Genomic DNA, 27479 nt, shown 5'->3' on the forward strand with positions numbered 1-27479 from the left:
CCTTGGAGACTGGCATAAATGCATGAATAAAAGCTGTCCCAATCAAATGTCTGAAAATGAAAAGGGAATATTTTACCTTTTCTAACTATTGTAGCAAAATGTTCAACAGTTGGGGCAGCTGTGGATCAGTGGTTAGAGCAGTTATACTCCAATGAGAGAGCTGAAGGTTTGATTCCTGTCAGCAGTCTCATGTTGAAGTGTCCCTGGGCAGGACACTGAACCCCTCATTGCCTCTAATATGTGCCCCATTAGTGTATGAATGGAGTTTAAAGCACTAATTAGACTCTATAGAATGATTTATTTAGATTAGCTTTGTAAAGATGTAGCAGAGTGAATGGGTAGATGAGGGCAGATTGTGTTGTAAAGCGCTTTAAGTGGCCTGGTTGGCTAGAAAGGTGCTATATAAGTACAGTCCATGTCACAGTTTCACTGTTCCTGCTCACAGTTCCAGTGTTTCTCCATAGCCTTATGTTATGTTATGTTGGCATCGCCTCCGTTGCCATGCCACCACAATCAACCTCATCAGCTTCACCTGTCACAACCCATATTTAAGACCACAGCTCACAGTTTCCCGTTGTCAGATTATTGAAAGGTCTTCACCGAGTAAATGTCCAGCGTTCCACAGTTCATGCCTGCCACGTTACCGAACCCTCGCCTGTACCTTGACCCTCGTCTCCTGCCTGCTCCTTATCTGACTTTACATTGGGCTCTGCCTTCTGGATATGGACCCTGCTCTCTCTCTCTGGACGTCGCCTACTGGTTAGTGCTCCTCTGGTTTTGTTCGCCCGCCTCTGATCTCCTGGTTCTCGACCCTCGCCTGTCCCCGGACTCTCGTTCCTGCCTAGTCCCCTTTTCAAGAGACTTTGTCTTAAAAACCGCAGCTAGCTTACCTTCCTGGAAGCCCTTCTGCTTCCCCGCCGAAGTTCACGTCTGGGCCATAGGTAATCCTGATAGCGTCTTATTCACAATAAAGACCTTAAAACTTTGTCATTGTCTGCGTGTGCTGAATCCAAACCTGCCAAGCCTTGTCAGTCCATTTACCATTTACTGTGTCAAAGGACCACAAGGCTAAAGAGTGGCACATATCCATAGTAGCAGGCCTGGAGTTGACACAGGAAATCACAGAAAAATATTACGGTTTTTACTAAGTCCTGACAGATGACTTCTATAGGAGGAGTTTGACTGAACGTCAACCGATGAGAGATTAGATCAGTTAGGATGTCGTTGTTTCTGGGTAAGAATAAGTCTTCTATTTTTTTCAGAACTCTCTGTATAAATATAAGTGGAAGAATCAAGAACTATATGTGCTCCCTCTGGAGTGCTCAGGTACATTTCTTGAAAAAGAAAAACAACACTCTGCTGCAATGAATCCCTGCTCAGCTATAACATCTTTACTTCTTTACACCAGTATTATTTTGGGACCTCACTGTGTTTTTAACATGACTTTAATCACTGCAGAATCTAAAACTGGCCTAGTCCTGGGCAACATTTCCACAAAGGTCTCTATACAAAACAGTGCTCAGCCACAAGCATCCCACAATTCCACTGCTCAGATAACCAGAAAAAAAGACAAAAAAAACAATGACATGACTCCCCCACACATCCCCACCTAAAATCCTGTTGAGACAGAGATGGCCCTCTTAAATGTGACATTTAAAGTGAGCAAAAGCAAAAAGGACCTTCTCGAAAAGCACTGTGAGGCTGTGGCTGCTGTTTCCCTTACAATTCTGCTCTCAATGTGGTGAATTTGACTCTGTGCTGCAAAGAAAGATGACATGTATGTGTGTGACTAAGAGTGCACACCGGTGATGCAATATTTCATGTGAATGAGGAGCCTTAACAGTAACTGCATGTTAACACATTCGATCTATAAAGCTTCCTCCATTTGTTGCTATTCTGCAAAAGGACAAAAAAAACCCCAACAACAACAGCGTAGGTGATGTTTTCAAGCAGGTCTTACAACCAGTGATAACATTTTAAAAAATCGGAAATCTCTACTGTGAACAGGTCAATGTAAAATTGTTTGTGTGCTGGCGTGACTCCGTAAATCCATAAAATGTCACATAAACATTGTGAGTGAATAAATTTCAGCCCTTTTTCGACAAAGTATCTTGAATTGCTAAACCTAACTAGAAAGTTTAAACACACAAACATAAAGCATTTCTTGAAGGATTACTTATCACCTGCAGCTTTTTAACCCTCTCAGGCTCAAATTAAGTTTTAGTAACAGGAAAAATCAGATATGTTGTTGCAACGTCTGCCTTGAGAGGGTTAAGCCAGAGATTTAAACCAAAACCATCTCATGCTGAGAAATGACAGTTCTAATCATTTTGGTCAAACCTTGTAAATGATGTTAAGCGTGATGTCACTGAGAGATTTTGCAAGATGCGTTAACGTTCAGAGTATGGTTTTGGGATGACTCAACTACAACCACACCAAACGTAGCTCAGTCTCTTTAAAATTGGCAGAGTTGTTGCTATTTATGTTGGCTAAGACTGATTGATTTTTAAATTGGGTTGACTCCAAATGTTAATGAGATGTAAATGTACATCCTATGATTACTTCCTGAGAATTTCGCTAAAATCTGACAGGTGGTTTGAAGCAATGATGTTGTGTAGTGCTCAGACTATGTGTTGGGAGTAACTCTCAGATGCTACTACACTAAATTAAGCTCGATATCTCTACAAATAGCTGTGTTATAGCCGTTTTTGTGTTTTGTTTTTTAAGGTCACTTAGCTGTGGCTGTCGTCTCTAATGCGACTGCCTCCAAAATTCCAGTAAGTCTTGGGATATTTTGCTAATGGTGCAGACAAACAAAAACATACAGATGCACACACAAACATGGGCAAAACTGAACTGTTCTGATTGGCTTGCCATAGAATAACAGTATCACTACAAGTACATGTTAGGGAAAATCTTTGTGACGATTTTCTTTCATAAAAACATAAGTGTTTGTTGTTTCTGACGCATTAATGTGCTTCATATATAAAAGTATGTTTAGTTTAGGGGATTCATTGTGATAAGCATGACTATGCAGGTTATCTAAGACATTAGTAGTTCAAATATATATTACCAGCACACAGGGCATGAATGCATGGCCCTTGGTATACAGTAGTTGGTGATTTTCTGCAATCTGAGCAATTCTGATATTGCACACACTGACACTGTGATGACAATAAATTAAAAATAAATAAATATTATAAAATAAACAAAAACTCTAAAAATGTTTTATAAATCCCAGAATAATGTATTTGGTGAAGTTTATGAATCAAAATAAATTTCAGGAGGTTTACCAAAAAAACTAAATAAAATAAAAAACAAACATGTTAAACCAGTCATTTTGTTTATGTAAATAAAAATCAAACAAAACCTTAATTTAATATTAAAAACATTGGGGGTTTTTTCAAAGTCAAATTTTAATTGCAATATGTCTAGATCACAAATAATATCAAACTGACATTTGAAGTTTTGTTGTAATCTAACTTGTTTACAGATACAAATAATAAATAGTTAGGATTGTCACAAAATTTTCATGTCAAATATTGAGTAGATGTGTTTTTTTATGTTTGTTTATAAGACCTTTTGTACTAAATCTTAAGCAGTCAGTGTGTTTTTGTGCGACACAAAGACATACTAATAGAAATAAAAAACAAACCCTAAGGTGTCAAATTTGGTTTCAATGAAGTAAATGAAATAAAGCAGCCTTAAAGTGCTGGTGGGTTGATGTGGTAGTATGGAGGACAACATGGCTGCAGAGGACATGAGAAGGCAAACAAGTGGAATGAAGAAAAGAAAAAAGAGTGACGAATAAAAAAAAATCTAGGTGATGGATGGATGAAGAGAGAGGAAGAGACAGAAAACAAAATGAGGGAGTCAGAAAAGCAGGGGGCTTGAGGAAAAGGTACAGAGAAGCAAAGACAGAGATGGGTTGAGAAAGGCAGAAAAAATATGTGGGATTAAGAGTCGTAAACATGGGGGAAGCAGACTGTCTGCCAGGGAAATAGAAAAAGAAACAAATTAAGAGAAGATACAGAGAGAAGGAAAGATTGAGTACCTACCGCCACTGTCCCTGACACTGAAGTTGAGGGCAGCCCTGGATTCCGTTGGGATGCTGAAATACACGGTGCTCTCGTTCCCTCCCTCGTCTCTATCAATCGCCCGCAACACCTGCACCACCTGAAACAAAGTGGGGGGGGCAGAAAAGAGCGGGTGAGAGGCGGCTGCGAATAAGTGTGGAGCAGCATGAAGAGAAGAGAGAAAGAACATCCAAACAAACAAGAAAACACTAACACAGGGAGTACTTTTAGGAACAAACCTTTAGCAGAAGTCGGCAGGAATCCAAACGAGCCAATTAGTATAAAGACACAAGTGAACTTTGTCTGATATGCCAAATAAATATCCGCATCTGATGTGGATTGCCTTTCATAAATACAGTAAAGTGTGGCTTTCAATTTAGTAATAGCAGCCTTACTGGAAATGGTAACAGAATTAATCTAAAAGAAATCTCCTGCAGCCTACGCTGATGGGTAATTTCTTTTTATTGAAAAACTCCGGCTTCCATTATGCAAGATGTTTTTTTTCTTTTTTCATTATTATTATTATTATTTTTTTAATCAGGAACAAGTGCTGGTTACAAGACAGAAAGCGGGGCTGAAGTTAGTCAGCATCTCCAGGCCCTTCAGAAGATGTGCTGCGTTCAGTCACATTATGTTATCAGTTTCTGGGTGTGAATATTCAAAGGCGTTTTGTCTAATGACTTGTCAAACGGAGCCGTGAACACACAACTTTAACACAGCAAAAGACATCACAATCTTTCCTTCTTGAATTGACTCCCACTCACTCAAATAACAATATACAGAAACATCAACATCAACAACAACAACGACAACAAAAAAAAAACAAATCAGCATTGATGCCATAGAATCACAGATTTAGTGGCGAAGCAACAAAGACTCCAGCAGAGCAATGAAAACAGCAGCCAAAACAACAGATGGGCCAAGACACCAAATTATAGTGATGGAGCCAGGATGGAATACTGAAGAAGGAGGAGAGAACATAAAAACAGTGAGCGCAAAGGCTGGCTTCCGCAGAGAGATTGAGGAGAGAAGACAAGATTTCTATAATTGAGATGGGATCAAGTAAGGGAAGCATGATGCAGAAAAATAGACGAGAAGACAAATAAAGCATGAAGGATAGCAGCAAGGAGGGAGACAGTCTGGGAGGAGGCTCGACTTTAATTACAACGTGAAGAGCTGCTGCGTTTTGATAACAGGCCGGGAAGGATTCACCTTTCCCCATGATGAATGGACATGCTGAGCACATACAGTTTTTTGTTTTTTGTCTTAGCACGTACTAAATGCTTTTATCTTTCAACACAACCTGCTTTGTGTTACACATTTCCAAACTTAATTGAAAAAAAAGCTGTTTTGACGTACCTCGTGTTTCGTTTCACATGACTCTGATCGAAATCAAAGTATTGAGGTACTTTTATCTAATTCCCTCTGCCATGGCTAAATGATGCCTGTTTACACCATCATTACTGTGATTTGTTTTACACCAACATTAAACATAATATTTGTATATGTCAGTTATAATAGCAGTATCTTTGATCCAAGTGTGTTGTGAAAGTTTGCATCAGGTTTCTGCTGCTTTGTGCCACCAATTACACACTATGAGCCAAATTTACTGATGGTACTGTCACTGTTTTGTTTTGTTTTTTGCCACAAATTTTGGTGTAATTTGGTGAATAACTGAAGCATATGATGTAAAAAGTTAGGTCATGTATGTCATTAGACTTAAGTGTCACTTTTATGATGCACCCCTGTTACATTTGTTGCACATGAACTGAGATGAAGGGTGGAGAAAAAAACACAGCATGATCTTTGCTACGTTGCTGTGGTGTAACCTTCATGCTGTTTCGGGGTTTTATTCCTACGAGGGATCTTGCTGCAGCGCATCTGTGACATTCATCAGCATCTTCATGATGCAATTCTTCCATGACTTGTGGCAAATTAGGTTGAAATTACAGCCTTCTGTTAACATCTGGCCATGGTCTCACCCACCATCTTCCTCTTGCTAATACTCTCTGCTGCTCTATTCTGGCAGATCTCAGTCTGGTAATTAGTCTTCTGTTCTCCTCATCTTCAAATAAAGTCCAAACCAAGGCCACAACAGCAACTTGCACATCAATTTCCTCTAGGTCTATGTTTGCTGAATGAATGGCATGTAGAAAATACTGGTTCTTCTTAGACACACATTATTATCTTATTTAGATACACTGTACATATTTGGTTTTTACCCTTACAATGATGTATGTACTCCAACAATGCAATGTGTACACAACAGTAACCACATAATATTGCAGTACAGCTGCCAAGATTACAAACACCCCCCCAGTACATGATTCTAACAAGCTGGACAAAGGCTGCTACATACTCCCCAAAAAACAAGAAAACAGTTCTCTGTCCCAGGGCTGCAAAACAACGTCATATTTTTCTCGCTGCCCTGGTTTAACCTTCCTGAATCCCTCAAAAGAGAGAGACACAAAGAAAGGTAGTGAAGCCTTGTAACTTCAGGTCAATTTGACCCGAATGTCACAGGAGGGTTAAGTGTTTTTGCAGCTTGTTCTCAACACATCATCTGGGCAGAGCTTTTTTCTCACGTGATGTCCAACAACTGTTGTGTGGTTTGTCTGAAATTTGAAGTGGGCATGGTTTTCCACCAGCACTGAAGTATGTACAATGGATAGTTTTAGGAAAAGCTGGCTGAGGCCAAGTTTTTCTAAAAGTATAAAAATTCCTAGCCAGAATAAACTTTGTTCCTGGTCTTGCCACCTCAAGTAAACAAACATTTTCTTGGTTTTTAGTGAGTGCACAACAAGCTTAAGAAGGACAAGCAATGGCAACACCTATTACAAATACAAACACCATCATATCACTGCAGTGCAGACCATAGACTGTATATATTATAGACCCAGTTACACCTATAGACCTCCTTTTGTTGGTGACAGTTTACAGGAGCTACCATGTTGTGTTTTTGGGACCAGAGTCTACGCTCTAGGGATGCAGGGCTTTCAGTCACACCTACTCCACCACATGGAATCATGGTGTTCCATGAGCTTTCATTGAAGAATGAAACAACTAATTTCATCTAAACATATTAGAATGAACAAAATTAACAAAAGTCTACACCTGGAAAAAATAATTTGAATTTTTAAAAAAATTTATTTAATATTTTGGGACTTCAAACTTGTACTGGAATCAGTCTACAGGGAAGCTGGTCCTTTTCTGGCTTCAACTTCTGGTTTCCAGTAAGAGACCTAGATATATGCCCTTTATGGTGCAGAGAGTGTGCGCACAATGTAGCATGAAATTGTGTAGCAGTATTGTTAGTGCAGAACTTTTGTTGTCGTGGCATCTGTGAGACACACAGCATGTGATGCTTCAAAGATGATTACATTCATGCAGCAACCTGTCATTGGTGAAAATCAAGATACATATGTTAAAGTTTCAGACAGAGGCAATGTGGCATATTTTCCTATAACTGCATACCTTAATATGCCATAGAAACACAATGTAAATATGCTCAAATGAAATGGCTATACTTTAGGACCAAGAATGCTCAGTGTTGTGTTAAATGTTTCTCTATAATTACTGTAGAGGAACTGTGGAGAGTTGTTGCCTGAAATGTTTGGACTATTACAACCGTATTTAAGAGGATTTCTCTTTCAAAGCACAAAATACAAAATTATGCTTGATGTTCTTGTGATAATGTCTGCTGTACAAATGGGCTGAAGGTTGCAGGTTTTCCGCTTGTGCAAACATTTTTTTTATTTTTAGAATTTAAAAGAAAGATAATATCAAAACATTCTGATTGCCAAAACTTCAACCATTAAAAATAAAAAATAAAAATGCACCAGTTTACACATACACACACACACCCCTATATATATATATATATATATACACACACACACACACACACATATGTGCATATGTATGTGTAACCTTTTTAAAACACTGATAAAAAGAGCTTTATGAAAACCAATTAAAGAGAAATGGAGAACTTCATACTGCAACCCCACATGTACTGTTTTTTATTTCTTTTTTATTATTCATATTTAACTCTAATTAACCAAGACGTCTATAACTTTTGTTTTATCTGATCCTAAAGTCACTAACTTGAACACTCCAAGTGGCAAATTCTGCTCCCCAACAAGGTGCTCCTTGTAGTGGCACACGTTTGTATTCACATTCAACCCCTTTTACAAAAACTGACGTAGAAGCTGCAGTCAAAGCAGCATGTTTAATAAGTTCAAGTTATTGCAACACGTAGGGCTTTAATGACTTCATAACTGCTTTAGTCCTGTGAGCTGTTCAAGGTCCTGAAACATAAAACACTGATTATTGTTTAGCTGCAGATTTAAGTCCTATGATACCTTTGTAAAAGTTAGGGTTTATTTATTAAAGTAAGCTGTTAAACAGTCTTTTTATGCTCAAAGTTTAAATGAGCTCGGTGTGCCATTATAGGTTCACCTCCACAACTTCACACTCCCAGGAGTGCTGTTTCCACTTTGTGGCTGCATGCTAATTTGGCTGGCTGAGTAAATCAGACTTTAAATGGTACGGGACTTAAATTAACACAGCATTTATATGCTAAAGTACTCACTATCACATTATAACATGCTGATGCGGAGTGTGTTTACCATGTTCTCAACCTCAGTTAGGTATGTTTGTTTACATTTACAAATCAGAACAGAACCGTAAAGCAGAGTGTGTATGGTGCTGGGTATTTTGTCATACACTAAAGCACAAGTTCATAAAAAATGCATATTGTATATCTGATCCATTTATAGCCACTACTTGCACAACAGTTTCCCAGCCCCAAATTCTACTTTATTAAAGGTCTAGCATTAGTGGAGAATAATAATATTGAGCTGCATTGTAAAAAAGCTTTACTTACATTGCTTTAAATGCAGAAATTGTATATATAGTTGTCTGGGAACGTGTAAAGTTTTAGCACTAATTGTTTGTCTGCTTAGAAAGTATTTCATTCAGTCACATCATCTGTGTCTAGCAGAAAATATATGGTTCTATTTTTATCGGCCCAGCTGTCCACACTGGCATGCAATTTTCCCGCACTACACTGCCCAGCTACAAGTCTGTTTTCCTCCTCATACATGTGTTACTGCGGTGATTGTGTGTCGGCCTCAGAGTCCATCCGAGGTGTTGCTGACCTATGCTCAGCGGTGTGTCACTGTAGTGCTTCGCATGTAGACACCAACACAGAGTGCTGGAGTTGCTGCTGCCACTGTGAAAAGGTAAGTTCTTCTCACATCTTCCTGACAAATTACAATCCTCAGCACTCCTGACAACCTTTAGAAGTGCCTCAGCTGAGAACTGAGCAGTGCAAAAGTGCAGCTTCTGGGAAGTTGGCCCCAAGGTGAGAACAAAAGTGCAGCTTTCGACATGTCAAAATATGTTTCATGGTTCTGTAATGGAAATAAGATAAAAAATATAGGTTTACACAATACTTACTCATTTAAATCAGGAAAACTTTTTTTTTTAAGATTAGATTAAAATTTCGTAGGTAAAAATAGAGAATTTTAGATGAAATTTTTCATAATTTAATTTGTTTTAGATAAACTGTGTTGATCCATTTCCTGGTAAACTGCATATCACAGTCTAGTTGCAAAGCAAAGACATATTGGATGTAATAATTTAAAATGAGACTTGAAAGCAGACTGCTTGAAGAAATGATCCTGCAAGTCTGGCTTGTGTTTCCCTCCTTTTATTCCTCCTAATATCCTTGTCTTGGAAGAAGTTTTCAAATGTTTTGTCTCGACAGAAAATGGTCAAGTTCTGGTGTGGGTCACTTCCCAGAGGTCTTTTTTATGTTTTCTTGGTCTTTTTGATGTTTACACATTGATTTGTTCAAATATGAGGCAGACTTTTAACCATGATGACTCCTTGCTTCTGTTTCACTGTTTGGATTGTACTGTTAGGTGAAGCTCAGTGTCTGGTTTCCTCCATGCAAACATTTGCTCCTTATTGCCTCACATTTATTTGGGGGCATTTTGACAACTGCTAGCAGGCAAACAATAGTGTCTGTCCATGCTACCTTAAAAACCTTGTTGTTTGTTTTGAATAAATAGCTGTACTGCACTTTTATCAACACAGAGAAACCATGGATCTAATTCTAGTCTGGCTCATCTCTTCATCCCTGATTGCTCAGCTTTGTTCAATACTGTTGTACTCTTGGACACTATTGCACTATTTCCTGATATAATCTTGTCACAGAGATCTACAGGCAGTTCACCCAACCTCATGAAATAGCTTACGCCACCAACCATGACGCAAATTTGTTTTCCTGTATTACTTTGAAAACCAGGACAACAATGTATGTTACAATAAATAAAAAAGGGATAAAATAAAGCAACCCTATCATTTCAGTTGAAAAGTTTAGTTTTTTTCTCAGCAAAATCAAAGTTATTTTGCTTCTTACCAGAATAAAAACAAAGAAGAGTAAAACCTCATTAAAACAAAAGCAAAATACATATTTAACTGTATTGTATCTATTTATTATTATTATTATTATTATTATTATTATTATTATTATTATTATTATTAATAATAATAATAATAATAATAATAATAATAACAATAACAATAATAATAATAATAATAATAATAATAATAATAATAATAATAATAATAATAATAATAATAATAATAATAACATCATGCAGTTTTTTAGACAGAATTGGAGTTTTTTGGAGGGCACTAAAATTGGGATTTTTTTTTTGTTTCAATGCACAACTTTAGTTTTGGAAAAAAAAGCATGTATGTACAGATACGGTGGTGGAGAGATGACAATTTGGGCTTGTTTTACCTTGAAATCAGTGAATTGACCAGAACTCCCCTGTATTCCAAAGTGCTCTACAGTCAAATGTGAAACCATCTGTCCGACAGCAGAAACTTGGCTGAATGAATGCCATGCAACGCAATAACAATCCAAAACACAGAAGCAATAAACAACAAAATGATTGGGGAAAAAAAATGAAAGTTTTAAAAAGTTTGGGCAGCATGGCATTTTGGTGATGTTTTGTTAAAGTTTCCCAATTTGAATCATGTGCAGTTTGTATGTTCTCCACATGTCTGGTGGGGTTTTCTCTGGGTACTTCAGTATGTTGTCCAAGTCTGAAACCTTGAATTCATTCCTATCTTAAACTGACCATGAATGTGAGTGCATGGCAGTAGGTCTTAGTGTTTTTTTCGGTGTTGGCCCCGTGATGAACTGTTGCCTGATGACAGCTGATACATTCCAGCCCCTTGTGACTCTGAGCAAGATCAAGTGAGTATAGAAAATGAACAGATGGCTGGATAAATTGAAGTTTCAGTGTGTTGGTTGGTGGGCCATCAAGCGTCATAAATCAAAACCAAGATGAAAAAAGAAAAACAGAATTTAAAGTATTTTTAGATTAAACTGAGACATAAAACAAAGTTGAGGAATTTTCTGCTGGACGTGTTCAAAGTTTTACACATGTTCTGTTTCAAGTTTTGAATCAAACAACTTAATCCACAGAAACACATTAATTGAAAAGTTTTATTTAAACTCTTACTGACCTGTCCGATGTTGGATGAGTCACACATGGCCGTTGAGTATTGCCTGTCAAGCTCGGGTGCATTGTCATTGAGGTCTAATGTCTCTATTGCAACTAGAACTCTGGACACCTGACTGGGATTATCTGGAAAAGTGAGAAAACAAACATATCACCATGCTGCCAACAAAAAAGCACAATATTAATAAGATATTCTAGAAAAGCACAAGAAATACACTCATGTGGGTGCAGGTTTCCGCCCCATTAATTCCATCCATTTGTCCTCATAGGCACAATCAAGCATTTTAGTCTTTGTCCAAAAACTTCAACAATTCTCAGATCCCATTAGCCTACACATAATTGGCTAAATAAAGTGTAGTACATTTGGTATCATTTGGCCCACGTTACAACTCACAGGATCCCAGCTGGAGTACAGCTGATGCTTCCATAACAGTCGAATTTCTCCACATCAAAGTGTTCAGTTCTCAGCCAAAAAGCATCTCACAGTGTCAAGTGTGCAAGTGTTTTTCAAGAAAGAGAAAGATCAGGCATGGAGGAGGATGTAGAGAGCAGTCAATCTGCATGCAGTCACACAAGGGTGCAGTTTAAATGGATTGGCATAGGCTCATTCACAACACATTCACTTTGCTATACACACACTTGAACATAAAGTTCTCACAGCCAGGCGTTAAACGCATGAAGTCACACTCTGAGCGTGCTCAGCATTCACCCGTTTTACATTTTAGGGTGCTATGGCACAATCCGAGCTCAGTGGCACACATCGTGTAGCTGGGCAGACTGCGCTTTCTATAAACGGAGACACACACATTTACATACACATTTACATACACTCCCACACCATGTTCTCAGAGATAGAGTGGTAATGCAGTGTCATGGATGGCAGCAACTGCTTCCCATCACTGGAAAAGCTGAAAATGAGCTCTCGCTGTAATGCCACTGGGTGAGCAGGCCTGCCCGTGGCCATGGCAGAGCTCCCACTGTGTTTATGTCAACACAACCTCCAACAGTCTGTTTATTAGATAGAGCTCATTATTCAAGACAGGCACTCGCTGTGCTGCTGCCTCAGTCCTACCAACACTCTGCTGCCACAAGGAGCCCTGAGTAGATTTTGAGCAACGATTACCTTTGTCCAGGACAGGCCTTGGCAGGGAAAACAACTTCCCTTCATTGCCCACAGTGGGTGATATTCTCCAACAACACTTTTCACTTAAAAAAAGCAATTGGTTTGTTTTGTTTGGAACTTAATGAATTGTCACTTGCTCAAAGAATGCTACTGGAGCCTAGCCAGGATGAAACAACAAGCTGGCGTTAATTTTTATAACACCCCAAACTACACTGAAAATAGATTTTTATTGTCTCCTTAATAACCCGTACCATACATATGGTGTATGAGTGTTATGTGAGCTGGCATGTGGCACCAGCAGGAAGACTGTCAGTACCTTAAAAAATGAATTGACTAATAAGATGATTCATGCAAATGTGTTCTAATCTTCTGCCAGTGTGATGACCATTTGGATATAATGATGCAAAAGTAAAATCGTCATGTAATTTAAAGGAATAGCTGTGTTTGACATCAAAATAAGTTGTTTTTTTTACCTCACTTCATCACAGCCACTTAAGCTGCTGAGGGTGATATTGTTTACGGTTATATTTTACAATGATCATTTAAAAGGCCAAGAAGGTCGGGTAAACAATGAGCAGCCTTAGCCTCCCTATTGAGCTAATAACTATTTGAATGAGGTGCTATTTATTGCTTTCTTAAATGTCAGAGCTAGGTTGTGGTTGGAAACCAGAACACAGCGAATGCATCATACTATTTACTACTTTTGACCTCTGTTTGATAGAAAGAAAAACACACCCACCATAATCTGCAGCTGTTTAAAGGCAAGCATTTAGTATTCTTTCTGTTTTGTTACCTTGCAACCTGGAATTTAAACAGTTTTTCAATTTCATTATGAGTAATGGATCTTGACAAAATCCTTCAGCTTAATGAAAATGGAAAGAAAAAGCTTGTTTTACACTATTTAAAAAAAAATCATTAGTATTCATTACCTTTATTTTGAAGCCCCTACCAATACCATCAGATGCCTTATATTTAGTTAAATAAGATCCATCTGTGAGTGAGCTAAGTGTCAAATTATCTTAGTATGCATCGCCTCTGCTGAATGCTCCCAGAATCAAAATCAGACACCTCTCAGTAGTACAGGCTACCACCAAACAATTGACAACATGAAGCCCAAGGAACTCTTCACACAGGACAGAAACTAAGTTGTGGAGAGGAACAGATCAGAGTTTGGTCATAAAAAAACCAACAAACCCTTATTATCCCATGAACCACCAGTAAATCCATCTATCAGTCTATTCATTTTCTGCTGCTTATCCTTGGTCGGGTCACGGAGGCAAGTCCAGGAGGGACACCCAAACCTCCCTCTCACCATTTTTTTTTTCTGGGGGATTTCAAGCCAAAGAAAATACATAATCCCTCCAGTGAGTTCTGGGTGTTCCACTCAGTCTTCTCTCTTTGGGACGTGCATGGAAAACTTCCAGGGCAAGGCGCCCAGGAGGCATCCTAATCAGATGCCTGAATTATTTCAACTGACTCCTTTCGATAGGTTAGGGAACCATTAAATCTAATATTAGAAATGAGAATAATATGCAACCACAGCAAACCTGCCAAAACATAGTCATTCACCAAACTGAGAAACCGGGCAAGGAGGGAATTATTAAGAAGAGCAACCAAGAGGGCAAATATAATACTGATAAAGCTGGGGAGCTCTTTGGGAGAATATCTGTCCAAATGACCACTGTAAGCTATGCACTCCACAGAGCTGAAGCAACACTTCAGTGGTTTAAAGAGAAACAGTTAAGTGTCCTGGAATGACCCAATCAAAGCCCAGACCTTAGTCCAACGGAGACTCTGGTATGATTTAAAGGTCGCTGTACACAAGTGATGCCCCAACAAAAATTCTAGTGGCTAGATCTACCAGGCTTCTAGAGATGTGACTGAAGAGAGTTGCTGCTTCAACTGCTGCAAAAAGTACATGGTACTGACTTTGAGGGATGGATAAATACTCACACACAAGTTTTCTGTTTTCTTGGCTTACTTTCTTTTTTTGCTTGTTTTACTATAGAAAAATACTTTGCATCTAATGCATTTTCAGTCATGCTTTGTCAAATAAAAGATAGAAAACTCTAAAATTCAATCTAAAAATCTAGCTTGTAGGGCATCAAAACAAGGAGAATACTACAGGCATGAATACTTTTGCAACCTAAGGTAATTACCATTTTTGTGAACATTTACATCGACTATATCATTTTTACGGTATACATCAAAGAGCTCAAACAGTCAAGCAATATAGTTATGCATTGTTAGGTTTTCCATGAGATTTGAGATGTTAAACTTTATGAGACCATTTAGTTGGCAGGGTTTACACAGGCATTTATAGGTTTCTGATAATGAACAGCAAACAACATTAAAAAGGCAATGGCTAAAATGATCTTCTTCTCATTTTAATTTGACTAAAACCTCTTCAACATCTGCTTGAGATGTTCTCCCAACTGAACGGTAACCTGTGAAGTGCCTGAGTATTTGCAGTAACTTGCTTGGAATCAGTAGGTGTTTATCGCTCCCATTTACTATCGCATTGTGCCACTAAAGCAAATGCTTGTCTTCAATTTGCTGCTTTGATGCTGTGATTCAAGTCGTATCCCTGTGAGAAGGGATCCATTGCAGCATCAGATAACGAACACAATATAGATCAATTGATTGTCAGGCATGCTGTAACAGACCGTCCCTCCTGCCAAAAAGCATTCCCCTTATGACTTGATGACTTGAGAGCTAAGCCGCTTAGTGAATGGCATCTCACACTGGATACTGAGCTTTTCAGACATTGTACAACATCCTGTACAGTTTACACTCTCTTAAACCTCTTAGTCATCAGTGGGTGCAGGTGTCAGGAGTGGAAAATGCTGGTTTCACTAAAAGCTGTGCTATTAGAAGAAATAATCCGGCGAAAAAGCGCTAATGATGCCCCAGTGTTAATTGGTGTACAAAGAGGAAGCTCTGACCTCTCTGGGTGGCGATGACTGTGATGTTGTGCCAGTGCTCGCGCTCCCGGTCCAGCTCCATAGCTGTAGTGATGAGGCCGGTGTCCGGGGTGATACGAAACAAAGCCTCCGGATCTGACTGGGGATCAATAGAGAATCTGAAGCAGAGAGAGCGGGATAAGAGGAAAACATACTTGTGTTGACAGAAGGAAGGTAAGTGAAATGATGAAAGGGCACGGAAAAAAGAGCCGAAGCTAAGAGGCGAGGAAGGGAGCCGGCAGAGATGGCGGCGGGGTGCAGAGTGAAAGAAGCAGACGGGGCAAGTGTGTGAAGGAGTGATAAGGAAGTCGGCATTCAAATGGCCAAAGAATTAATATGGGGAGATTATCGCAGTAGATAGGAGCTCTTTTGAAGTGAAAAGGATTATCTAAATATCTCCATGAATATACCAACTATCATTCCTTCCCACATGCTCACTCCTAATGCTTTTCCTTTTAATTGGGACATGGCTTTTTGTGGCTGTTATGGACAAATCACTCGCCCCCCTCTTTGAACTTTTTAGGACAAGATCGACAACAAATACCAGCCGAAGCACTTGTGATTCCTGTCAGGCAAAAGGCAACACAGCAAAGGTATTTTGTTGGGTTTGTTTATATATCTTCTCTCTTATCCACAAAAGGTTGGAATTTGAACCTTAATTAAGGAATATATATATATATATATATATATATATATATATATATATATATATATATATATATATATATATATATATATATATATATAGCAGCTTATTAGTTTAGTCTGGACTAAGAGAACCGAGCAAAGCTTTCCACATTTTTGACTTTCGCTGTGTCATTCATTCAACATCTTTACCAGCTGCTTTTATAACCAATGTTGAGATGCTGAATGTTACATAAGAATCCTGTGATGTACCTGATGTTATTGGTCAGACCAGTATCCGGGTCCACAGCGCTGACCCGGCCTACTGTGCAGGCTGGTGGGCAGTTCTCAGAAACATCCATCAGGTATCGGGATCGGGAGAACCTCGGCGGCTCATCAGCATCCAGCACTGCTACTCGGATTGATGCTCTGTCTTTAAAGGGGCCTCGACGCAGGAAGCGGGGGTCCACTATAGGGTTGAGGACCTCCACCGAGAATGAAAAGGAACTTCGACTCTCATAGTCTACCGCCTGGAAAGAACAAAAAGGGAATCTAGTTTTAATTCAGTGAGTAAAAGCAAGGTCAGTGTTGAAGTTTGACAGAATATAAGCTTCAGTGAATTACATGCTGCGAAATGAGACCTTGTGACACTTTTTTGAAAAAAAAAATGCAAATGTCACTTTCACAAACATCATATACAATAGTCTGTGTTGATACTTTCATTTGGAATAACTCTCACACCAATTTATCTGCAAATGAATGCTAAATTACAGATCAAAAAGCTCCGAGGAGACACATAATGAATTATTTCAGCAGATCAGAGAACGAGGACGGTCATATCCAAAAATCCTCTCAGAACAATTTTCTGTGAATAGCGTCGTGGTTACCTTCCATGTTGTGACATTTGGATTTGTAATGTGACGCTCTGAAGGCTGCCGTGGGTGGCTGGGTGCTTAGATGGTGGGTTTTGTGTGAAGTGGGAGAAGGCATTCGTGAGGTGTTGATGTTACAGCATCACCAACGACATTCCTGACGCTCAACAAGTTCAAAAGATTCTTTAGAAATCCGAGACTGAAGTGAGCACATGTTTGGGTGTCGCTTTGAGTTGATGTTGGGACATTTTGACATGCGAAGACTAGAATATACGAAGCTGTAGAATTCCCCGAAATGGTCCTCGTACTCACAGGAATTGTGAGATTTGGCTTTGCAATTCACCAAGCGGCACAGATTAATTTATTTTTCAGTTTTAGCATTGTTTAGTATTTCAGTGCTGGCAAAAAAAAGCTACACTAGAACATGTGTTGGTGTGTACCTGGCAAATACAGAGTTCTGTTAAAATATAGAAACTGGAGGCAGGAGCAGTTTCAGACCTTGAGAAGGATGATGCTGAAGGGTTTGTGTGTGTGCACGTGTTTGTGTGAATATGTGATGTGGAGCAGAAGTTCACATTCAGCTGCACTGCAAATTGTCTGCTGCACTGTGTACAATTTTGACAGATCATTTCCATAAACATTAGAGTTTCCAATGATGAAAGTGAAAACAAAACCATTTCCTTTTTTTTCAGTTTTCAAAAACACTTCCCTTGTTGAGAAGACCATCTCCATCTCCATGGAGACTTTGTGATCACCATGGCGACTTGTACCTGGCTATCAGCAGCATTAAAAATTCCTTTGTATCTTTGCATCCACACAGGTGCAAGAGATTTCATTTGGGATAGAGGCTCAGGCCCCAGTGATTTTTTTTTTCTTTTTTTTCCCAGAGAAGTTATGAAGCCTGCTTGTCTGAGGTCTCTGTGTGATTGTGTGCCGCTCTCCTGCCAGCACGGCAGCTCTGAAGCGAAGAGATAGTCTCTGATCTGGTTCGTTGAGATGATTGTTAGCGAGGGCACAGACATACGCGAGTAATCACATACATCTACTGTCTCACACTGACATACACCTGCTGTTGATTAAATTTTAGAAAAGCAACATGTTTGAGTCTGGTTCAGAATATCTGTTTGAGGTATGAGAGTGTGTGTGTGCATGTGTGTGGGCTTGTGCATTCAAGTACAAGTGGTTCTTTTGAGCCTGTGTATCCTCAGATCTTCTACCAGTATGTGTGTGTTTCTAAAGTAAGGATGCATGTGAATCATCCTGGTGTGATTGGCACAGAAAATCATGTTGGACAGAGGATAAATGGGCTCTTTGGTTATGCAGGATTGTTGCTGTCAAGAAAAGGAAAAAAAATCATCCAAATGTTCCCACCAGAAGACCATTGATATTCTCTCCTTACGCTCTGATCTCTCTTTTTCCGCTTCTTCCTACTTTTTTCTTCTCTCACTCAGAGCTGTATGAGACGTAAGAAGTATACACGGCTTTGCAAAAAGTCATCAGTTTTAGACAGAGATGCAGATTGATTTAAAATTATGCAGAGAAAAGGGCAAATTGAAAGACATCAGAATGCAGGCAATTTGGCAAATATCTCTGCAGAAAAATATAAACAAACAAGAAGAATTGCCACCGAGGACAGAGAGAGACGGGAGATCATGACAGAGTGTGTGTGCAGAAGAAGGGGAAGATGGAGGGAAAATGTGCTTTAACAGGGTCCCCATTACAGGCAGAAAGAGACAATCTGTCTGAGGAGGAGAGGTGTCACTTACACTGTGAGCACACACTCATCAACCCCTTCCCTCCACCCAACTCCATCACTCCTCAGCCTCTCCGTCACCACCTCACACACTCCATCACTTACTCCCCCGACCAACCCACTCAAACCTATCTTCTTTTTTTCTCCCTGGGCTGTGTGCAGGGCACAGGTTCTGACAGACCCTGACACTCACACTCTTCTGCTTCACCCACAGACATGACCCTGCAAAACTGTGTAACTTCTACACACCCATTCACACACATACTGCTTCTTTGTTCACATAGGGCTTCATTCGGTAAACTTAGGTCATCACATTTCAATTCCTCAACCTAAATATAACCTAACTCTAACCTGACCCAAAAAAATGTCTTGTCTTGAAAAATCACTTAGTACCCATGTGGCCTGTTATTTAGTTGTAACATTTACAGAAAGTCCCAACATGTTGGTGCACTTTCAGGATTTGGACCTTATTATCTATAAACAAACAAATACACACACCACACACACACACAAACCAGTTCAGATTTTTATTATTATCAGGACATTTTATTGACTGCCATTTATTTGCATAGCGTAACCAAGCCCCTAACACAATCCTTAACCACTACCAATGTGTCCCTAACACTTGATCTAAATTCAATTTGCACCTTAGCCTTGAATCTATTTTGCTAACAGATGGGCACAATTGATGACAACAGTTAATGCTAAAGTTTTAAGCAAAAATATCACAAAATCTGTAGTGCTTAAACTATGTGTTTAGGATCATGCTCAGCTAGGACCATAACAAAATTTAGTTTGATATCTGTAAAAAAATTTTGTGTTTGCTAAGATAGCTTAGCTGTGATGGCCATCTTGAATTAAGTTGACTCCAAATGTAAATGCGTTGTAGATGTACACCCAATGATTAAATTCTGAGAGTTTCCATAAAATCATTCCACTGATTTGTGAGATAACTTGCTAATGGACAGACAAATGAACTCACAGACAAAGGCAATTAGATGATCAAATGCCACTCATGGTGGTGGGCAATAAAAATTACATTTCACCATTAGGACTAGGCTTTAAGGACAACCGGTCATGACAAGGTTGGTGATGATACTAAAAAAAGGCCAAAAGAGGCAACAAAAACTAAGTACCCTCACACATTCAAATGAGCAGCTTAAGGCCATCCTAGTGGACCCTTAAGGCTGTGGGTAGAGATGTCTCTCTTACCAGATGAAATTGAAAGCAGTTCTGTTAACTTCATTTACCCTTGGATCTCCACCTTTACTAAAGGCTAAGACTGTGATTTATTGCAATCTCAACTGCTTGATGGTAATTTAAAAAAGACATGATGGGGGTATTGAACAGCGAGCGAATGAAGAGATATCCTTGAACAGTGATGAAGGTAAAAAAAAAACATGTTTCAGGTCCAGAATCTTTTTTCTGTAAAATAGAAAGGGAACGCAGATACAAACGCATATTTATTCTTGGCCTTTTTTATTTGTTTAGTGCTCACAGTTATGTATTTAAGCAAGTTAAAAAATGGTACACTTAATTCTCATATATTAGTTGTCTTCTTTCTATCTGATTCGCAGCAAGAACAATTTACATTTATTATAAGACTATTAAAACTCGGCCATTCATGTCTTGCTCAACCAGCAGGGAGTTACACAGTTATTACAACTTAAAGCAAAAATACCATCTACACTTCTGCACAGGCATGTTGTCAGTTTTTGTATCTATGAAGCTGAGGCACAGCTTCTCTTTTCCACTATGTCATCACTTTACTTTGGTCTCGAACCAGAACAGGAAGGAGAGACTTATTTTGTTTTTAATTGTCTTTGCACTCATTTGCATAATGCTCACTTTAGAAGGTGAGAGAAAACAGCAAAACATGGCTCGACGAAAGCTTGCAGTTCCCTGAAAAAAGTGTGAGCGTAAATTAGTACAATTTTCTGAAATCCTCTAAACACATTGCAGCACTGATCAGCATCACACAGGGCTCACTCTCAGGTGCTAAATGAAAGAGTTCCACCACTGTTGCGCAATGTTTGTTTTAAGGTTTCCGGCACAATTAGAGCACATTTTTCAAACAATGGCATAAAGCGCTAAACTCATACAAAATGGATATCAATAGATACACAATGTTTTTTAGTTAGTGTATTGGCTCTCCTTGGATTTGCCATACCATTTTTGTAAATTTCATTAACTTGCAGGGGTGTAATGGTATGCTAAGGTCGTGGTTTGGTACATACCTCTTTTTTGTGGTCAGTTTTGTATGTACTTGATGCAAAAAAAAGTTTTGCAGCACTGACTACAATCTTCCAATGTAAAAATACAAAACAATAAAGTTTTAGGTAGTGCTAGTGTGCTGTTTATACACAAGTGGTCCTTATTAAACATCTGGTGGCATAATTAACAGAGTTTATGAGACACCAGAGAGCAGTTCAAAGCATGTGAATTATGACCCTTATGGCTTTCCTTACATCCACTTCTGACGCTCCACAGCTGCTGCCAATCACTGGAAAACTTTTCCATGCTGCTGATTTGAAACAGGCAGGTCTTGAAGCTCTTGTGTTTTATCTAAACCAGTCATTGTTGCTTTGCTTTGGTGTAGAGTGCTTTAGATAACTGACAAACATGTGTGCCCTGTTTTAAATGAGAGTGTTGATCAGCTGTATCTAAGGTCATTTTTGGCTGACTGCACCAGACTCTGATGTCTGTATTCTAACAATTCAATTAAAATACTTGTAACATTTACATCTTTAAGATCTTGATGTCTTCTGTCCCTTTACACACCAAAACTAACTTCATTTTTCAGAAATTTGTGTTGACTCCATAGTTGCAATTCCAAAATTTTGACAATAACTGTGATCATTAAAATACAAAAGTCTGATTGCTGATAACACACATATGATAAGAGCAGAAATATTAAATGATATTTTTTATTTCTTTAATTTAGAATCTTGTTGGAAGAGGTAATTTCTAACATCTGCACATTGATTTTTTTTCATTTTTAGTGAGATGAGGGATAGAAGTTCCACAACAGGCAACACCAAGGAAAAGTCACGAGTCCAATGCAGGGTCAACACAAACCGCCATACAGGCTCTCACTCATGTTTAAGGTCAGTTTGAATGACTATTTAATCTAACATACATTTTGAACTACTGAACTATTGAATAAAACCAGAAGAGAAAAAAGAATAAAACTAGAATAACTGTAAAAACTGTGCACAGGGAGAACATGCATACTTCACACAGAAGTTTGAGACCCCAGGTGAGATTGCCAGGAACGCATGGTTATATGTCCAGAGAGCGAGACCAAAACCAGACACGGAGACAACAGCTGAAGGAAAGTGTGTTTATTTACAAGGTGACTTATATACAGTGCGTGCTTCGTGGTAGGATCTGGAAAGCAAGAGGAACAAGGTGAGTCTCGGGCACCAATCCTACTATCAGCTGAGCACTACAAGATGGTTTAATTCTTGTTCTTTTGATCTTACAGGTCCAGGAGGTGTCCAGTGGCGAGGGGGAGATGAAGGAGGCGTTTAGGTGATCCAGGAGTTGACAAGCCAGTAATCCTGTCCAGGTGAATATTCAAGTGTCCGAGGTAAGTATCCATGAACCCGTAGCTCCGTGACGTGGCATAGAATGAATCTATAAAACAAGAGGCATCGAGAACGTAGTCAAAAAGGTTACCAATCTTGGTTAGAAACAGTGGCTGCGAATCTAACCCAGGAGGTTCGATGCTCCAGCGAAGGTCTGGTCTCAACTGGAGGCTTAAGTACTGGCAGTCTTCATCATCCTGATCTGGATCACCTGTGAAAGTAGGAACTAGAGGAGCCGCCCCAAGGCGGGGCTAAGAACCCAGATCCCTACAGAGATTTGAACTTTCCTGCTAAGAAGTGACTGTGGTCACCTCTGCATCACACTCTGCACCAACATTCTTTGGTTTTAGTGACTGCAGAAAAACACAGATAATAAGAACAGAGCCCTGGGGATATCATGGGATCAGTTACAGACAAACTTAAGGACAGGTCTTTTAATGAGTCTGCCATTCTGTCACATTGTAGAGGTTTTGTTAATGTACTGAACATCACTAATATGGTACTTCACTCTGTTTAAATGATAACAAACATGATCCAAATGATGACATGCAATAACATATTTGTTAGAACCTTGGTAAATGGTAAATGGCTTGCACTTATATAGCACTTTATCTAGTCCAAGGACCCCAAAGCGCTTCACACTACAATCATTCACACACTGATGGCGGTAAGCTACATTGTAGCCACAGCTGCCCTGGGGCGGGCTGACATCACACCGGCGCCACCGAGCCCTCTGACCACCACTAGCAGGCAAGGCGGGTGAAGTGTCTTGCCCAAGGACACAACGGCTGAGACAGCTGGAGCAGGGGCTTGAACCAGCAACCCTCCGATTACAAGACAAACCCCTACCTCCTGAGCCACTGCCGCCCTTGTGCAGTAACACCCCCTCTAATAGCTCAGTGTGCAATAATTAACACACTGATCATGCATTCTGCACCTTAACTGCTTATATTAACCTCTTTCTGTAGATTTTATAAGTTTGTATACTTTTACATAGTGTTTCCAAATCCTAAAGCTCCCTAATACGTATTGTTTCTTTTACTTTGTGTGCACCGACAACAATAATTGTGTAATGACAAAGAAGCTTTCCAATTCTGATTCTGACATAATGTGCCTCAAGCGTTACACATTGATGTGTGCAATGGTTGCTGCTGTGTAAATGTGATTTAACAGAATTTTCAGAATGTTTTCCCCTGCAGAGTAGAAGCTAAAAGAAATACTTGCAAGATTTTTAAAATAAAGACAGGGAAAAAAGCTCAAAGTAACAAAAGTGTAACTACTTTGTTCAGCAGTATAACATTGTTGCGCAACACGAGGTACTTTTCAGGCAGGTATTTCCTCGCCAAACAAACATTCAAGTGTTTTAATTTTCTTCAAGTGTTGAAATCCAACTTGTCTGCTCTTCTAGCAAACAATGAATTAGTGACAAGGTTGGTAATGAAAGATTTAACTGACTTGTCAGTTAAAAGACAAGTGTTTGCTTTTTTTCATTTTCCTTCAACTGATTGACTTGCTTTTTTTTTTATCCTTTTCACAGAAATATTTTACATTTCAAACAATGCTTAATCAGAACAAGCAACTTGAAGTCTGTGTCTCGGTCTCTGTTTTCTGAACATTTACAGAGATTCACCCACTTAGAAGAAAATAACCAACAAATTGACATTGAAAGTAATTGCACTGAGGCCCTTGTACATGCACAGACACTGCCTCGTCTGCCCTCGTGCTAACACACCAACACACTCCACAAGTGTAACCTTCCTGTGTCCTGCGATGCCGTGCTCCCAGAGTCCTTTTTGAAATTCTAATTCCGCTTCAATTTCCCTTTCAAATTTGCTTCACAGTAAGCAGAAATTAATTAACTAACCTGCATGCTAGACTGGCAACACATAATGCCTCTCTTCTCAAAGAGGCCTATCCAGAGCCATGCACGCTTAGCGGACAAAGTGTGTGTTATGGTGTGTGCGTACATGTACCAGGTATTGTGGAATAACAACCAGGCCAGGACCTCGGAAATAAACAATGAGTGGATTCGCTTTACCTTCTGATTGAAACAGAGGTAGCTTCCATACGGGTGCAGGAAAAGACCGGAATGTTTTTGTTTCCACCCTCCCAGTGTGTATTTATGGTTTACGGCGTGTGTGTTCGGCGCCCTGCTGTCCTTGGCAGCTCGTGTTCTTTTTTGATTTTTTTTTGCACGTTCTAAATCAAGATCATACATCACATTTGTCTGATGACAAATGCAGCTTCGGACGTTTCTGCCAACAAGCACAGCTGCCGAATCGGAGAACAAAGACTCGTCAAAATCTCCCTTTTGACTTTGTCTTTTGCCTTTCCCTCCCTCTGTCACTTGCCTTCTGTTTCTATCTTATTCAGTCCCTGTGACTGTCTTTTTCCCCCCACCCCAACTTATGAGCAAGACATTGGTCCTTTTCTCATTTTTTGTTCACATTTGCTCCATCTCTCTATTTTTCCCTCTGAGGAGATTAACACAATCTCTCCTCCGTGTGAGAAAACAAACACAGATAATCCTGGGCGCGCTGCTGGCGTGTGACCGAGGATTAGCCAGCCGTTTTAAGTGAGAGCATATGGAAATAATAACGACAAACTGACACAGGCGTGAGCTAGTCTGTCCCCCAGGTAAGAGGAATGAAAGGCGCACAAATAGCAGGCTTACACAGCTCACACCACCACAACAACCATTCGTCAAACGTGATACCTCATGTATCAGGACAGCAGGCAGATTCATATTCATGTTGCCGTGACATGCTTAGTGACTCCACTTTGTAACATCAAACACTATTAAGAGAAGTGTACATGTGTAATGAGGTGGGTTTTTGTATCTCAAAGGTTTTTCTTTTTTTTTCGAAAGGTTAGATATGCAACTGCAAATGTTTAGGAATCCATTTGCAATTTAACAGTTTCTAAATACTTAGAGCCATCAGAGTCCAATTGCTCCACATTGTAGTGCGCGATTAGCGGATTGGACGTCAACGAACCCTTAACCTGCTGCCACCACTGTTAGCCTCTGGTCATTAGGGGGTGCCGCGGCTGAGTCATGTCAAGGAGCCACAAGATGAGGATTTTTATGCAAATTCTGCAATTACCTGCTACTTACACTGTAGCTCTGCTCACTTGCTGTGTTAAAAATCTATCAGCCCCAATATGTGCATTCATTATGAGCCATATCTACTAAGAAAATAAGTGAATAAGTCTAAAACCATGCATGTTAGGCTGCCTTCAAGCCAAGGCCTGCCTTGAAAACAAGATATTTGATTTCAGTGGGATTTGCCAGGTTAAATAAAGGTAATACAATAAATAAATAAAAACTGAGGTGGAGCAGGAGTAGGAGCTAAATAAAAAAAGCAGTGACAAAAAGTGTAAATAATTTTCAAAATGAACTAATGATTTGCTTTGTGTGTAGAATTATTTGGCTGCTTGAGCCTGTTTCTCCTGTCTTGTGAGTGTGCGTGTCTGGGGGGTGCGTGCATGTCTGTGAGTTTGTGAATGCAAATGAGAGAGCTGGGTTGAGTCAAAGCCTCAGACAAGAAATGCACGCTGCCTGACATGGCCTCCAGACAGAGAATGAAGTGAGAATGAGATGAGGGAACCCAGCAAGATGTGGGGTTTTAGAGGGGTTTATGTTTAAACTCGTTTTCTTGCATTTTAGCTCATGTGTGTAGAAAGGTTCTGCATCTCTGCCACTGACACAATACGCATCTCGACACACCGCCAACGACCCGATTAAAGATGCATGAGCAGCAAAAACTGATACGACACGATACTATTCAAACGTCAGTCACGATAAAGTACAATTCAGTCTGGGTTTTGGTTCAACACAAGGAGATTGGATGCAAATATGGAAAAGCAAAGGGTCAATCTTTTGTAATGGGATGAGACGATTTATTCGCCTAATAAAAAAGTGACCTTTCACGAACAGACCTTGTGTCACTTTTGCAGTACACTTTCATAACACCTGGACCACAATTCACAAAATAATAGGACACATTCTATCACCGGCACTGAGGTAGCACTCTTTGGGTAACTCAGTGGTGAGCAGCAAAATGCATTTTCTGTATTATATTTACCTTTCAGAAAAAGGGTCTTACATAACTGATTATAAATGGAAAAAATTTATACTTTTATTGAGAACTGCATGCCGCTGTAACAAACAACAATCTTATCCCTATAATAACATTTATGGTAGGGAAGTACTGAGCTGTGGGGAGGATTTGAAAACTGAAAGCTTAAAATAATAATAAAAACATCTAAAGGCAAATCTGAATATTGCACTTGCAGTTGCACATCTCAATGCTGCAATTTATTCCGTCGGCTTTAAGGTTTTTTTTCTTCAGGAATCTGAGTTGATTTACATGCTCAGAGGGAGACACACTGTGCAACATTGTCACTATGGGCCTGTTTGCATTTGTTGCTACCAAAACCGTTTTGAATCTGTTTGATTTGACTGCATGCAGTCAGCTCTGATGCCTTAGTTCACATTTGGTGGTAAAATATGTACCCCCAAAGATTTGGGATGGAATATCAACTACCCACGCTGTATGCAGATACACACACAGCCATGTCACACAGAGGTCTGTCAGTGAGCAACAACAGGGCATCAGCAAGCCTGTAGTTTCTGAAAAAATGACATTACATTCAGACGTCTGAAATATAGTGTTGTTTTGGCATTAGCGTGGTTTGAAGCCATTTGACTCGCATTTTTGTTGAGTTATCAGTTGAGCTTAATTGCCTAACAGACACAATAAAACAGAAATAAATTAGCAAAATGATCAGTGACTTCACAGAGATCAGTCAGAACAAAGTCATGAGATATTTTGACCCTGTAAAAATCCTCCATGGTGCTCTGACAGTGGTCAACTGTTTTATACATCTTCACTTTGAACATAACATCAGCTATGTGTTTAATTAGGTCAAAA

General features: G+C 39.4%; 1 protein-coding gene across 1 annotated transcript in view; it reads right to left on the minus strand.

Annotated features, from left to right (window-relative positions):
- Positions 1 to 27479, minus strand: part of LOC108238645 — a 188296-nt gene that overhangs the window by 14105 nt on the left and 146712 nt on the right. Inside the window, exons 8-11 of the mRNA XM_017420878.3 lie at positions 16604 to 16860; positions 15689 to 15825; positions 11625 to 11746; positions 4059 to 4176 (exon numbers count right to left, since the gene is read on the minus strand). Coding sequence (XP_017276367.1) covers positions 4059 to 4176; positions 11625 to 11746; positions 15689 to 15825; positions 16604 to 16860 — 634 coding nt within the window. The remainder of the gene's footprint in view (positions 1 to 4058; positions 4177 to 11624; positions 11747 to 15688; positions 15826 to 16603; positions 16861 to 27479) is intronic.

The sequence above is a fragment of the Kryptolebias marmoratus genome, linkage group LG20 (genome assembly GCF_001649575.2).
Source record: "Kryptolebias marmoratus isolate JLee-2015 linkage group LG20, ASM164957v2, whole genome shotgun sequence".
Taxonomy (NCBI): domain Eukaryota; kingdom Metazoa; phylum Chordata; class Actinopteri; order Cyprinodontiformes; family Rivulidae; genus Kryptolebias; species Kryptolebias marmoratus.